Source organism: Solanum lycopersicum, chromosome 5, assembly GCF_036512215.1.
Source record: "Solanum lycopersicum chromosome 5, SLM_r2.1".
In the NCBI taxonomy this organism is placed as follows: domain Eukaryota; kingdom Viridiplantae; phylum Streptophyta; class Magnoliopsida; order Solanales; family Solanaceae; genus Solanum; species Solanum lycopersicum.
This window is the reverse complement of record NC_090804.1, coordinates 5,622,680-5,638,683: the sequence shown is the minus strand read 5'-3', so window position 1 is coordinate 5,638,683 and position 16,004 is coordinate 5,622,680. Positions and strand designations below refer to the sequence as shown.

At 30.2% G+C, this 16,004-nt stretch overlaps 3 protein-coding genes across 4 annotated transcripts in view; 2 read left to right on the top strand and 1 right to left on the bottom strand.

Annotated features, from left to right (window-relative positions):
• The window catches only part of LOC543938 (UDP-glucose:protein transglucosylase-like protein SlUPTG1), a 93,321-nt gene extending 77,764 nt beyond the window's left edge, over positions 1 to 15,557 (top strand). Inside the window, exons 2-5 of one of the 2 annotated variants that reach the window (XM_069297545.1) lie at positions 13,169 to 13,557; positions 14,340 to 14,590; positions 14,677 to 14,845; positions 14,942 to 15,557. In XM_069297545.1, coding sequence (XP_069153646.1) covers positions 13,246 to 13,557; positions 14,340 to 14,590; positions 14,677 to 14,845; positions 14,942 to 15,298 — 1,089 coding nt within the window. In that variant the 5' untranslated portion in view covers positions 13,169 to 13,245 and the 3' untranslated portion in view covers positions 15,299 to 15,557. 2 annotated transcript variants of the gene reach the window in all.
• Positions 160 to 2,486, top strand: HPPK-DHPS (dihydropterin pyrophosphokinase-dihydropteroate). Its single transcript, NM_001330184.1, is given in 2 exon segments — positions 160 to 226; positions 1,015 to 2,486. Coding segments are annotated over 2 exon segments (1,539 nt in total).
• Positions 2,768 to 6,020, bottom strand: CB5-B (cytochrome b5). Its single transcript, NM_001308206.1, is given in 3 exon segments — positions 2,768 to 3,277; positions 3,378 to 3,444; positions 5,866 to 6,020. Coding segments are annotated over 3 exon segments (402 nt in total). The 5' UTR covers positions 5,953 to 6,020; the 3' UTR covers positions 2,768 to 3,029.
• Positions 15,558 to 16,004: the final 447 nt, after the last annotated feature.

The following is a 16,004-nucleotide window of genomic DNA, read 5'->3' as shown; positions in this document are numbered from 1 at the left end:
AAAGAGGGTATCTAATCTGTTTCCAAGATCCCATTTTACTGTATTTTTTGATGTTTATAATATGATAATTTTGAAGATTTCTTCCATTTTTGTGAATCTTGGAATGCTACAGAGCCATTAACATTATTATCTTCATTGAGTTTTTGTATCATTGTTGAAATGAATGTCTTCAGGCGTTTTCTGCCCAAAAAAATTGGGTTCAAAACATCCAAGAAATCGTGTTATGGTAACTTCAAGCCCCTTTTTGTCCTCTTTTTTTTGTTTTCCCAATCTTTTTGTGCTCTATCAGTGATAAAGTTTCAATCTTTATTAGGTTCTGATGTAATTGGTATTTGCAATAAGTGGTATTAATGGAATATTTTGTTGTTGTTACTGTTCTTTTTTCTGAATGCTATGTAATGATATTGTTATTAGTTACTATGTCTGCCTTGTGTATCTATGTTAATTTTTGAAAGTTGCTTTGTTTATTGTGTTACTTGAGTTGAGTTGAAGGTCTTCGGAAATAGTCTTTCTACCTCTACGAGAGGGGTAAGGTGAATACTATTTTATACAAAATTATAGCTTTTTCTAAAGAAATTATGATGTCATGTTTCTGATTTTGTCAGAAGTTGATCTTTGAGATGTTTTGATGGGTTTAAGCTTCTCATTACAACATTTGATTGAGGGGTTATGTTGAATCTTGATGGATGTATAAGCCGTTTTTCTAAAATATTTATTTTGAACCTTAGAAATTGAGATAAAATGGACCTTAATACAGTCATTCATCCTCTGTAATAACATTTCTCTAGAACGGCCAAGCTCTTTATGAAACCGATTTTTCATGTTATGTAGCATTGTACTATAGCAGCCAAAAAAATATTTAGAAAATGATACCGTTATAGAGAAGTTTGTTTGTAGCACATAATGGACATAGAGGATTCATAGAGCTGAGACTCAACTAGTTTTAGGATTAAGGCATAAAGACGTAGTTATTGATTGATTGATTGATATTCTTTTTCCGATCTTGCTTTGTAGCACCAGGCGTTTACTCTATCCATTCGTCCCCAGATTGTGTAGTGGAAGTTCATTCCCCGGAGCAGGAAGTAATAATTGCTTTGGGAAGTAATGTCGGAAACAGACTTAATAATTTTGATGAAGCATTGCACCTAATGAAGCAATCAGGTATAAAGATTACCAGGCATGCTTGCTTATATGAGACAGCACCTGCTTATGTAACTGATCAGCCTCAGTTTTTGAATTCTGCTGTTAGAGGTGTCACAATACTAGGGCCTCACGAGTTGTTGAGAGCACTCAAGAAGATTGAGAAGGACATGGGTCGTACAACTGGGATTCGATATGGTCCTAGACCTATTGACTTGGATATTCTGTTTTATGGGAAGTTCAAGATCCATTCTGAGATACTTGATGTTCCACATGAAAGAATTTGGGAGAGACCATTTGTGGTAGCACCTTTGATTGATCTACTCGGTTCAGACATAGATGATGATACAGTTGCAAGTTGGCATTCATTTTCAAAACATTCAAGTGATCTTTTCGAGTTGTGGGAAAAACTAGGAGGTGAATCTCTCGTGGGGAGAAATGGGATGAAAAGAGTATTACCAGTAGGAAACCACCTATGGGACTGGTCATTGAAAACCTCCCTTATGGGTATTCTTAACTTGACCCCCGATAGCTTTAGCGATGGAGGGAAGTATATATCTGTAGAAGCAGCAGTTTCTCAGGCTCGTTTGATGCTTTCAGAAGGCGCAGATATGATTGATTTTGGTGCACAGTCCACACGCCCTAATGCTTCAAAGATATCCGTTGAAGAAGAACTAGATAGGCTAATTCCTGTCATCGAGGGTGTCACAAAGATACCCGAAGCTGAAGGGAAGCTTTTATCTGTGGATACCTTCTATTCGGAAGTTGCTTCAGAAGCAGTGAAAAAGGGTGTTCATCTCGTAAATGATGTATCTGGTGGACGTTTGGATTCCAACATGCACAGTGTTGTTGCAGCACTTCGAGTACCCTATGTAGCAATGCATATGAGAGGTGATCCATCTTCAATGCAAAACCCCGAGAACTTGCAATACAACGATGTTTGTAAGGATGTAGCATCTGAACTTTACGTGAGGTTCAAGGAAGCAGAGTTAGCCGGTATTCCTGCTTGGAGGTTGATAATTGATCCTGGAATCGGATTCTCCAAGAACACTGAACACAATTTGGATATTCTAACGGGTTTGACTACCATTCGAGCTGAGATTGCTAGAAGGAGCTTGGCTTTGTCTCATGCCCCTTTATTGATTGGACCATCAAGAAAGAGATTCATAGGCGATGTCTGTGCTCGTCCTGCTGCAGATGAACGAGATCCAGCAACTGTTGCTGCTGTGACCACAGGGGTTCTGAATGGTGCCAATGTTGTAAGAGTACATAATGTTCGATACAATGCAGACGCCCTTCGTCTATGTGATGCATTATTGGAAAGAAAACAGAGACAAAACAGTTAAATGCAATCTACATTTTGTTTTCTGGGCTCATTCCTTTCTCATTGTTAAACATATTTCGTGCAAAGATTTGTGTCTTTGCAGAAGAATTCATGACCAATTTACTCGAAAAGTTAACCAGTTTCGTGAATCATTTGCTTAAGAAATCTATATCTCTGAACTGATATTTCCGATCCATATTATCTGTCTTTTAAGGTTTTTCCTTCAATTGGTATCATAAAAACTCGAAAATGCAAGTTGACCGGAACACTAGCAGTACTTAAAGATAATAAAAGGGAAGAAAGTAGATGTCCATTCTGAGTGCTTTATTATATATCCTCAAAAAGGTCATCTTCATTAACTAAAAAATGATAGCAACTGTGTATTCAAATGCCTATTTGTGATCATTTTGTGTTAAAAATTTCCCTTCATCTCAAACAGTAACAAAAATGGGCATTCAGTAATATCATGTCCCAAATTCCTGGACCTCCAAAGATATGACGAATAATTTTTTCAGTCTATGTTGCACAATATTACTAACATTAAAGACGGAATATCGAACTGATTTTACTTCTTGCGTGTGAACAAGAAGCCAAGCACAACAGAGATGCCAACGGCTGCTACTGGAACGAACCAATATTGCTTAGTAACTTCCATTAACTTCTGAGGAATATCTTTGCCCGCCTTCTTGACAATCTCAAGTTCAGGGATGGAAGAGGATGTTGTATCAAGCTCCCCAATGAAGAATTTCTCCATAAGTTCTCTCGCGCTTTTGCTGTGTCCAGCATCTTCGAATTCATCAGTGGCATCTTGTCCTACGAGAAAATGCATCACAAGGTCAAAAGTGAGTCCTGTTTATTTCACTATTTTGAGTGTGCAGTAATTTTAAAACAAAGAACGCAATTGAATTGGTACCTGTAACACCAAGTAGAACATCATCTCCCCCTGGATGTTCGTCTAAATAAGATGAAACATCATATACCTGCGGAAATTAAGAATTTGAATCAGCAAGATGGAGAATAAGGTAAACTAATAAAACTTTATCTATATCAGCTCAAATGCTACACGACATTTTTCTGATACAACAACACGACTATCAACAGAGCAAACATAAACATAATTTCCATGCCATCTCTCAATCGTGATAATAAAGCTATCTTAGAATATGATTTTTGAGTGTGGCCCTTAATTGAGCAAACAAAAAGTTATCGTGCTGCAAATAGTAAAAAACACCGGAGAGATCATCAGTCACACTTGGTGGTGTTGTAATTTCAGAACTATTTCTAGCAAGTGGTGGCCTAAGCCAAATTAACATCTTAAAGTTTGAGGCTAACACAAAAACATGGTTGTACTAAAAGAATATAATTAACCTATGTGCAAGCACAATAATATGGAACTTGTATTAAGTTAAAATAGCTCAACAACTGCAAGAGGGAATTATCAGGAATTCATCCTGCATTAACAGCAGCGATGGAAGTTAATTGTAACAGTGTTATATGAAGAAGATAATAGCCGCCCTATTTAGCCAAGCATTTGGAAAGCCAAAAGTGCTTCTTCTTCTTTTCAAAAAGTGCTTATTTAGAAAATTGAGGTTTTGGCCAACTTTTAGGGGGGGTAATTAGTGTTTTTGAATAGCAGCAGAAGTTGTTCCTTAAGAAGCTAAAAGAAGTATTTTTCCCCTTAACACTTTTGGAACATTTACCAAGCACAAAGTACTGCTTTACTATTGGCAAAAGTACTTATTCAAAAAGCACAATTTTGGAAGCTTGGCCAAACAAGCTATAAGCCTGAGGCCTTGAACTATGCTAAAGAAAAAATTGTCCAAATCATAAGACACAACATGTATGAAATTAGTCAGCTTAATATGGAAACAAGCAGATAAAAACTATGAGAAAAGCATGGACCGAATAACCATTATTACAATTCCTCGAAAGCTGCAATGTCACGTTGCATAAACTTTTCATAGCATTAGAGATTTGTGTGAGCACAAGTGAAAACTAAAGATAGCCGTCACCAACTTATCCCCAAGAAATTCATTGAGTTAGTTTTAAGAAAGAAAAAAATTCTCAAATTGTAGATATTAATCAATGGAAACCTTCCTGCCCCGATGCAACCACCTTTCCACAGACCACAAAGGAGAAAGGTAGTGAATGAACTTTTATTTGCACTGAGCCATGTTATTTACAGCTCGTAGTGATTAACTCGCTCTATGAATAAACTTATAGGCACCCGTTGCATTAGTTATTAAGTTCGGGAGCATTCGAATCAGAATGTGTGATGATTATCAGTAGTCTTCTTAGTCTGATGTATGATTTTATATGGTTTTCATAATCTTCAATCGTCTAGCCGTGGTGTCACGTCAGTACTCAATCTTCATCGCATCATTAATCTACCTGATAACAACTAGAAAAGACCGGTGATTATCTTCTAAATTAGCAAGTCAAAATCTGTACTCTATTTTTCTAACTAACTCACCCAATTCCAATAAGAATCAGATACCATCACTGCCCTGAAACAGCTGACACTTTACCGCCATTATGCTTAGTAGAAAAGAAGCAAGGTTGCTCTATTAGAAAGATCCTTTCTTTGCCTTCATGCACTCATGTTGAAGAATATGCACGTGGGTTCTTAGTGCAAAAAAACTGGATGTACCCATAGCAAAGATAGTCAACAATGATCAAGACTACATTATTTTCTACTAAGTCCATTATTACATATTCATTAGAGGGCATTTGAGCCCGTCCCATTCCCAATCCTATACACTACGTTCGCAATGAACAAAGGCCAGTCTAACCCGACACTAAGCAGATACATATGATAACATAATATTCAGAATCCTAAACGAACTTCAACATGGCAAACAAGTTAGATTATTAACATTAAAAAAAAAACTCGAAAGTAGCATTTGGCAATTAAAAAGAACCATAAATCCTAGTAATTAATATGTCATTGTGAAGAAAAACTAAAACTAGTTTATATAACGCATAATACATAAATATATCCTTTTAACTCGACCTCAACTAGCATTTACGCCCTCCAACTTGAGTGTATACATAAACTTGTATATAAAGTTGAACAACTAAATCGGACTTGTGTGTCTACCGGATAAATTCTATACGTATTTAACTATAGAGGGCACAGTTAAAGATCACGTTTATATATTATGCTTTTATAAATAAAATAAAAAGACAATCATAATCACTTTGAATCCATCATAAAGCACCTTAGAGAATATTGAATCAATCATATTTACAATAAGAATACATTCCAAAACACCATCAACAAAAGCAAGAAAAGGGCATCAAAAAGCTCAAAAGCAGATTAAACACAGAAAAGAAAACACCCAAAAAAGCAAATTAAACCCATAAACAGTAAAAAAAAACCAAAAAATCCCAAAAAGCACCTTGCCGTCAATGACGACCCAACAATCATCCTTAGTGTTGTGCTCAGAAGCTTCTTCCATTGTGAATAACTTCGTTAAAGTTGGCATTTTTACTTGCAAAATTTCTCTCAAAAATCTATGGAAGGAGTCAAAATTATCTTCAAGTTTGAAAAGAAAAAAACCCTAACCAAATCCTTGCTTTCCCGGGTCGGGTCGGGTCGGGAGGGGTGGAACTAACGGAATCCTAGTTTGGCTTATCCATTTTTATGTATCCTACACCGTTATTGAATTAACTAGTATATGGGCACGTGCATTATACGTTTATTTCATAACGATGAATAAAATAATAAACGATTTAACTTTTAAAAAAATGTTTGTAGCGTATAGTTGTTAACTTGAAGATTTTTTTTTGCATTTAGTCCTCCCTTTATTATAATTTTGATATAGAAATTTTATATTTGCTTTAAAAGACAAAATAAAGTAGCAAAAACAAACATGGAGGCACACTATCTTATGATTAACTTTCTTAAAATGTCTTTTTTTGTCTCATAAAATAGAGTAAAAATATTGAAATTCTTTCTTAAAATGTCTCTTTTGTCTCATAGAATAGAGTAAAAAAGTTGAAATTAAATTAATAGTTACACAAAATATACATTTCACGAAGATAAAATATTTGACATTAATTAGTAAAAGATGAAATTCTCTTAAATTTATAAATAAAAAGCTTATTAGAAGAAAATAACTAAATATTTAAAGTGCGATGATTGATATTTGAATTATGTAATTATATAAAATATTAATATTTAATTAAATAAATTAAATTTTAATTTAATGGAGAGCAAAAATGACAATATTAATATTCTTACAATTAAAAATTTGTTAAGTGTATTTTACATTTTTTTGTTAAAAAATTAATAGGAACAATATTTGGTCAAAGGATAAAAGATCTTCTAACTTCTTAAGCATTTTGGTGTATAATTTTTTTGATTTTGGGATTTGGATCTCACGATAATTTTAATGAAAATTGTCTAAAAACTATAGATTTTATCCACAAGCACATGTAAGAATGATTCTTTTCAAATTTTTAAAATTTAAAATGCAAAAATGTAATTATTAATAATTTGAAATTAGAATATCTTGTAGGCATTAATTGTTTTACATGCCTTATACACTATTTTTATGATTGTATTTGTCTCATTTTCTAAAGCAAAAAATACACCCTCCAATCAAATATTATCTTAAAACAAAATTACAAATACAAAGAAAAAAGTATCATATATAGGAGCAAGTTTAGCATAAAGCTACCAAAGAAAAATAGAAAAATTCTAAGACAATCTTTTCCCTATTTTTTATGAATACTGCAAATTAAAACAAAGTTATAATAATAAACATTCAACTTTTGATCATAAAAATAAAAGTTAAAATCTTTGAAGACAAGTTAATGGAAGTGGTATTCAACTACGTAAATGAAAGCGTCTTACCATAATTCTGATCTTGACAAATAAGAAGAAAATAATACATCAAGCTTCGATATTCTAGTAAATAAAGTATTATTCATTCCTATAATCACATTACGCCTTATAATTTTTGACACAAATCCTCTTGCCTTGATTAGAGCTTCTCTAGTCCCCTCCACACACAAAAATTGTATCGCATATAAATATTTTTATAAAAATATTGTTAAAAAATTGTATTTATAGGAACAAATATAGCTTTGGAACGTGAAGATTCACTTACAAAGTTGAAAGGTCAAGTCTTACAAAAATTAAAGACAAATATTAATTAAGAACATAATTTAATTTAGAAGATAAACCATATACATGTATCTGTTTAAAGGGTAAATAATTTCAAGAAAAAAAAATTAAATTAGATATTTTAATTAAGAATTATTCTAAAGAAGTGCAAAAGTCATTAACATTTTTATTAAAATAATGTAACTTAATATTTAAATTAATTTATATTTTTATAACATTTTAATTTATAATAAGGGTAAAATCGTAATTCAACTTTTAACTTTTTTGAATCCCTTTTATAATGATAATGATATATGATATAAAAAGATATTGATTGATTTAGTTTGATTTGATTGACGTTATTGGTTAATCAATTTATTTGATATAAAATTGAGGGAAATATAAGCAAAACATGTTATCTATTTATATTATATATAAAAAATTAAGCAAACATATTTGAACAAATAACCCGTTTTTTAATAAGTTCTAAATTATATTCAAATTGTTAATTCACTTACCCGATAACAATACTATTAGTTATATAATGTAAATCAACTCAATTACATTTTATGATTCAGTCGGCTAAATTATAACGAGCATGTAAAAAATAGTTTTAAAAATCCATAAATATGATATTTCACGAATACGTTATTTATTGTTATATCAACACCTATTATTATTATTATCAACTTTCAATGTTATTGTTGCCGCCATTATAAACCACCACCATATCTTATACCCTCGACCATAATTGTCGTTGTTGTTGTCTGTCACTATAATCAATCGTCACCACCATTAGCTATCATTTACAATCATGTTATCAACCAACATTATTATAACAACAATAACCAATCAATATAGAGAATCACTACTATATATTATTTTTGTCCATATTATTCAATATTGAAATAGTTATTATCTACAACAACTATTAATATTCGCCTTCAACTATCATCACTAACTATCACTATCATCATCAGTGACGGAGCTAGAATTTTGTCTAAGGGGTGTCAATATGATTACATATTAAAAAAATATTTTTACAATGTAATTTTCCAACGAAGAAATGTCGATCAACACCCTTTACTACACGTGGCTCCACCACTGATCATCATTAGTAATTATTCAAATATATATTTTGAATCACACATCTAAATCTTAATAAAAACTATAAGTTAAAATCTAAACACTTTGATCCCTCATATTAATGGATCCATTTCTTCTTTAGGCCCAATGTGAAAGTCAATAGCAAAGTCCATAGCTTTTTTAGAGTTCTATTTTCGCAATTTTATGATGGACTTAAAGTTTCATCTCTACCTAGAAACGAATATTAAATTTAAAATTTATCGATTTTCTTAAATCTCAAAACAAAATTTTTTAGAAAAACTATTAAAAGAGGTTAAGCGTGTTCTCAAATCTTATTTTATTACTATTATGTTTCCAACAGATGTATTTTATCTATTGAATTAACAGATTTCTCAATATAAATAAAGAATCTATCCTTTTTATCGTGCATAGTTACGAATTAGAAAAAGAAAATACTTTTTATATTTTTATTTGCCTTTTTCTTTTTCTTTTTTCATTTTTTTCTGGCTTTCCCTAATTATTATTATTTATTCTTTTTTCGAAAAGGTGGATGCAAAAACACTTCATGATCATGTGAAGACATGTTAAAAGAAGTGTAGAAGACGTGCAAATAATTAGATGTGGAAACAGTCAACATGTGAATTAATTAATTAAATAATACTTTATAGTAAGTTTTTAAGTGAAAAATAATGTGTTGTTTTCTTTGCTGTCATGCCACGTTATTTTTTAATTGTCAATGTTCATAAATATGGTACCCCACCTCTCGTACACTTCCTTAAATAATTTATGTAATATAGTTTAACTGCGCAAAATTTAAAAAAATATAATTAATATTTAACACACTTTTTTTAAAATATCAATAATGTCATTATATATTGGATTACTTATATATTTAACAAATTAAAAGAAAATTATTACTGTTAATTTTTAGGTTGATTAATTAAAAAAATATATTACGTAAATTGAGATAGAATCGAAGGGAGTAATGAAAAGGAAATATTATTATACAAAAAATATATATATAATAAACAAGTGGAAGTTTTTTTTATCATGACTACAACAGCTAGTGTATTTATTTTTATAATATAGTAAAATGTTTGAATTGTGATTACAACATAAATTATGGGACTACAATTTTAGAATAAATTATTTAATTATACTATCTCTCTCTTTTTTCTAATTGATATTTTATGTTTGTAATTAGAATTTAATTAAATTTAAATATATTTATTAGTATGCTTGTTTTTTAACATAACATTCCTAACATGATTTTTACTGTATAATTATGTAAAACGCACTATTAAATCATTTTTCTTAAATAAAAAGTCAATTTTAGTGTTTAATTATTAGCTGTCTGGTTAATTAGTTACTGCCATGAAAGTACTAGTGCTAATTGGATTAAGCAATTAATTAATCATAGGGTTGGAATCTTCTCATTAACTTAAAAAGTCATTTCTAGTGTAATTATTAGCAGTACTGTGATTACTGCCAAAAAATTAATAATTAAGCTATTCTACTATTGGAATACTTTAAATATATTATCAAATATAAATTGATTTGATGATCACCGTCATTTATTATTTAAGAGATATTTCGCTTGTTGGATCAAGAAAAAATTAGCTAGGTCCACATAGGAGAGTGAGTACGTTGAATAATAAACAAATAAATATCGATATATATCTATATCTATTTTTTTTTGCTTTTGTTCTTTTTCTTTATTCTTAACTTGACTTATGTATTTTATTCGTTTTAATTTATTTGGTAAAGAATCTGATTCAACACAAAATAAAATAAAAAGTGAAGATATATAAAATTTTGATCTTAAATATATTATCACATTTTAAGTAATTATAATTTTTTACTAAAGATTAAAAAAAATTATATAAAAATATACCAATTTTTCAGATTTTTTTTTATAAAAGAATATAAGACTTAAATGGGTACATGCTTGCCTAACAGAGACATTTAGATATGCCAAACCTTTAATTTTTCACTTTTTAAAGTAGGTGAAAACTGAATAGTTTGACTTCAAATATATGAAGAAAAAAAATTTAATAGTTTTTTTTTAATTAAAAAGTTATATTATATAGACGGGATAAAAGTAATTTGAATTTTCTTAACATAAAGTAAGGAAAAAATTTAATATAGTGATTAAAGGAGCTCAAAATTTTATTTCATGCTACATAACTAATTCTTAAAGGGGTGATTTGTTTTGAAGATAGGTAATATTGTAATTAGTTATGATGCGATTAGCTGTTTTAATAGTATTTTTTTATTTGTTTTATTGTATTAAAAGTTATATGTATTTAATATATTTTAAAAAAAAGTTGTTCATTTAAAAAAATAAAATTATCTCCCATCTTATTTTGTTAAAAAGGATTTGAGATAGCTTAGGAGTATTTATATTATTTTGATTGTTTTATTTGAGGATAACTAATTTTGATTCTATTATTTTATGACATGACAAGTATAAAATAGTCCCGACTTTAGTGTTTAAATCATAGAGTATCAAGAAATTAAATAATATTAAATTTTATCTCAAAATTATATATGATCGTACAACATATCATATATTATATAACATTATAGAATTACCTTTCAGAATCCTTTTTGTATTTCCAAAAAGTTTTTGATTTTATATTTTGAATAGTTTGTTTTTATAAATAAGCATATACATATTCATAGATAAACTATCTAGCAATTCCAATTTATAGTCTAAGACAATTGCTTACTTGTAAAATCAACATTATGTATATTTGTTTTTCCTCCTATTTTTTTCTTTTTCTAGTTCAAATTAATATATGACAAATTGATTTTTTTTTTGGATGATTAATATATGACAAATTGATTTCGATCAATCAAAACTAAATTCGAATCTAGTTGGTTTGGATCTATAATTTTATATCTATTTCATTCAAATACAATTTTATAAGTAAATTAGAGTTCTTCTAAATCTAGCGAATTAAAAACCTAACACTTATATAAACAAATAACTAAGTATCTTATTTCACTAGAAGACTTCAACTAAATAACATAATTATCAGAAGTGTGACAGTTCGATACACTAAGCTTTCGTTGTGTATCGAATATGGAGAAGAACCAGACTATAGAAATCTATTATACATAATCTTATTTTATATTTCTATTAAAAAGAAACTTTTGCTCTATGCAGAATCTCTTAACTTCAAACAGTATTAACTAAATTCTCGTGAATTTTGAATGACTTTTTTTATTCGAAGAATTCCATATCATGTGATTTTAGTTTTACTACCTAATCCCATATCAATACTTCTCATGTGATTTCATGTATAGACAATTACATGTGAAAGTTTGTGTAAAGCATGTTCAAACCATCTTAAACAATATTTAATTATGTCTTTATTTAAAAGCAATAAAAGTTACATTTAATCCTAATGCAACTTATTACTTTACGTACATTAACAATTTTGTAAAACATTAAAGATTAATACAAATAGACCGTTTCAACATTATAATTCTAGAATATCTTTGACTTTTCCAAATATAGCGAGATGGTAAGTAAATTATTATTTTCAATGAGAAGTTTTAAATTTAAGATATGAATAAAATTACTTTTGACAAAGAACACTTTATCTTCATAAAAGAAATTAGTAACACAAATTTAAATAATTAGACCTCAAAATAATAATAATTATTATTACTATTATTATTTATATACTAATTTGAAAGCATGAATCAGAAAAGTCAATACTCAATAGGATTCACTTTGTAAATCCTTAATTGTAAATTGTTTTTTTCTAAAACTAATACTAACAAATTCTGTCTTTATTTAAGATTCATAGGATTCATTTAATTACACAGATAGTAAGTAACTTGCTATTCTTAATTTAAAATATAAACAAATAGTTCTGACTTCCAAAAATAAAATTTAATTACATAAAATTCATATTAATTTAATTTTAAAATAAGTATTGCGAAAAAACAAAAGAAAAAGAAAGATGGAGCAAGACCTAATCTGAAAGCATGAATCAAGAAGTCAATAGAATTTATTCTCACCAAATTTATTTATTATTTTTCTAATAACTAATACTAAGTTACTAACAAAACTTGTCTTTATTTAGATTATTAATTAAAGATTAACATTTAATGCACTTACCATAAATCTATATTGAATGAGACTATTCAATTTTTAACGAAAGATCTCATATTTGAGTGATCAAATTTCAATACAATATCATTAACTAACGTAGTATAGTGATAAGACTATTTATTTTTATCCTAGTGAAAATTCTTGAATTCGAATAGTTAAACTTTAATAGAATTTGAATAGTTAAACTTTAATATAGATACTAAATACCATTAAAAAAATATATATATTTTAATGTGTTCTAATATTACCTTTCCATGTTTTAAAACAAATACATGTACATACCAAAGTGTGATTCAAGTAATATTTTAGTCAACACAAATAACTTCAAAAAAAAAAAAAATACTCTTTCTTCTTGTATAGTAAGTAGTATAAATAGGATACAACCCTTCACTTCTCTTTACTCAAAAAAAAAAAGAAAAAATCAAAATCTTGAAAATTCATAGAGAATTAGCTATGGCAGCAGCAACACCACTGTTGAAAGATGAGCTTGATATTGTGATTCCCACAATAAGAAATCTTGATTTTTTGGAGATGTGGAGACCCTTTTTTCAGCCATACCATCTGATTATTGTTCAAGATGGTGATCCTTCAAAGACCATTAAGGTCCCTGAAGGATTTGATTATGAGCTTTATAATCGTAATGACATTAACAGGATTTTGGGTCCTAAAGCATCTTGTATCTCTTTTAAGGATTCTGCTTGTAGGTGTTTTGGGTATATGGTGTCTAAGAAGAAGTATATCTACACCATTGATGATGATTGCTTTGTGAGTATTTCTTCTCTTTTTTTTTTCTTAAAGATTGTTTTTTTTTTTTTTGCATTGATTATGTTTTTTGTGATTGTTTAAGTTTGATTTGTGGTGGGGGTGGATAAAAATTGGATCTTGGTGAATTTTGAGGGGGTTTTGAAGTGTTGGAAGGTTAAAAGTTGGATCTTGGTGAATTTTGAGGAGGTTTTAAAGTGTCGGAAGGTTAAAAATTGGATCTTGGTGAATTTTGAGGGGGTTTTGAAGTGTTGGAAGGTTAAAAATTGGATCTTGGTGAATTTTGAGGAGGTTTAAAGTATTGGATTTGGGGTTTTGTCTAGGGTTTATGATGACCAAATTTAGTAATGTGATTTGATAATTGTTATGGATCTCTTATGCTGAATTGTGTTTGGTTTGTATGCCTTTATTTTGTTTTAGTTTGTTGTGGGGAAGGTTAAAAATTGGATCTTGGTGAATTTTGAGGGGTTCGAAAGTTTTTTTTTTTTGTGTATTCATATTCTCCATGTGGAAGTGTTGATGGATCTGTATAGTTTTTATGTGAAATCAAGTGTGGTGACAGATCTTACTCTTTTGTACCATTAAGACTAAGTCTTTGGCATATGTTACACATAAAAGAGGTGCTAGATTTGGTAATGAAAGTATGCTTTGGCATTGTTTTGATTCTGCTTTCCTGTTTAGTTAAATGTTGTTAGGATTGAGATTAATGTTTTGAATGTTCTATTCGATTAGTTTTGTTTCGGTATTCTTGCCCACAAGCTGAAATTTTTTCTGCTGATGTGAAGGTGGCCAAGGACCCGTCTGGTAAGGATATCAATGCACTTGAGCAGCACATCAAGAACCTCCTGTGCCCATCTACTCCGCACTTCTTCAACACTCTGTATGATCCATACAGAGATGGTGCAGATTTCGTCCGTGGCTACCCTTTCAGCATGCGTGAGGGTGCTCCAACAGCTGTTTCTCATGGATTGTGGCTCAACATCCCTGACTACGATGCTCCCACGCAGCTTGTTAAGCCTCATGAGAGGAACACTAGGTATGTACACTTTTCATGAGTTATCTGGTTACTCGTACCTTTGAAACTATACTTACTCAATCACCATTAATATCTTGTTGTTCCAGATATGTTGACGCTGTCATGACGATTCCAAAGGGCACTTTGTTCCCTATGTGTGGAATGAACTTGGCCTTTGACCGTGATCTCATTGGACCTGCAATGTACTTTGGTCTCATGGGTGACGGTCAGCCAATTGGTCGTTACGACGATATGTGGGCCGGCTGGTGTACCAAGGTATGAATGGATACTTCCTATATTTCCTTGAGTGAACAATTTGATGTTTTTATGAAGCATTGAGAATTCTGACGTAAAATAACGTCAAATTTGTAGGTCATATGTGACCATTTGGGACTAGGAATCAAGACTGGTCTGCCCTACATATGGCACAGCAAAGCTAGCAACCCATTCGTTAACCTCAAAAAGGAGTACAACGGTATCTTCTGGCAAGAGGAGATCATCCCCTTCTTCCAGACTGCAACGCTTCCTAAAGAGTGTACAACCGTCCAGCAATGCTACCTTGAGCTCTCAAAGCAGGTTAAGGAAAAACTTTCCAAGATCGATCCCTATTTCACCAAGCTAGGAGATGCTATGGTCACGTGGATCGAAGCTTGGGATGAGCTTAACCCTACTGGGGACAACTTGGCTAAGCTGTCCATCGCCGATGGTCCAGCAAAGACTAAAAAGTAGATGGCTTTTTTGCTCATTTTCTTCGACGACTAAGACACTTATGAGTTAACTAGAACTGGATTTTACTTGTTTTAATTTTAGTTGAGGATTTAGGTTTCATATTGCTGCTGTTATGTGGAGCAGCTTTTGATTGCCTTCTCTGAGACATGATAGGAGTATTTTTATTTTTATTTTTTTATTTATATAAGGCTTAGTTCCAAACTTTGAGATTTATCTTTTTATATCAATAAATTATGGTTTAGTGCTTTATGCTTATAAATCTCCCATTTTTTTCTTGTCTAATTTTGTTTGAATTCAGTTTTACATCGAAGTTTTGATTGCTTTTTTTGGTCTTGTAGTGTTGACTGCGATTCTTTGCGTTGGCAACTTTAGTATATGCCAACTTGATTGGACTTTTTCTACTACTATGCATCACCAGTAGGCAACTTACTAGAAGTTTTCAAATAAAAATTAGGTGTTTGGTATTTGTATGGATATGCATATTGAAAATTTTTGGTATTCAATACTTCAAATATTGACAAATAGTATTTATATAAAACTAGTTATTTAGATGTATTTTAATTGAATTTTCCTTTGTGTAAATTGAGATTAATAAAGCGAATTGTTTGTACTTCTTGAGAATTTTCTATTATATGAGTATATAGTTATAGATTTAATGAAGGATAAACTACCTTATTGAAATCAAGCTTAAAAATATCATATAGTA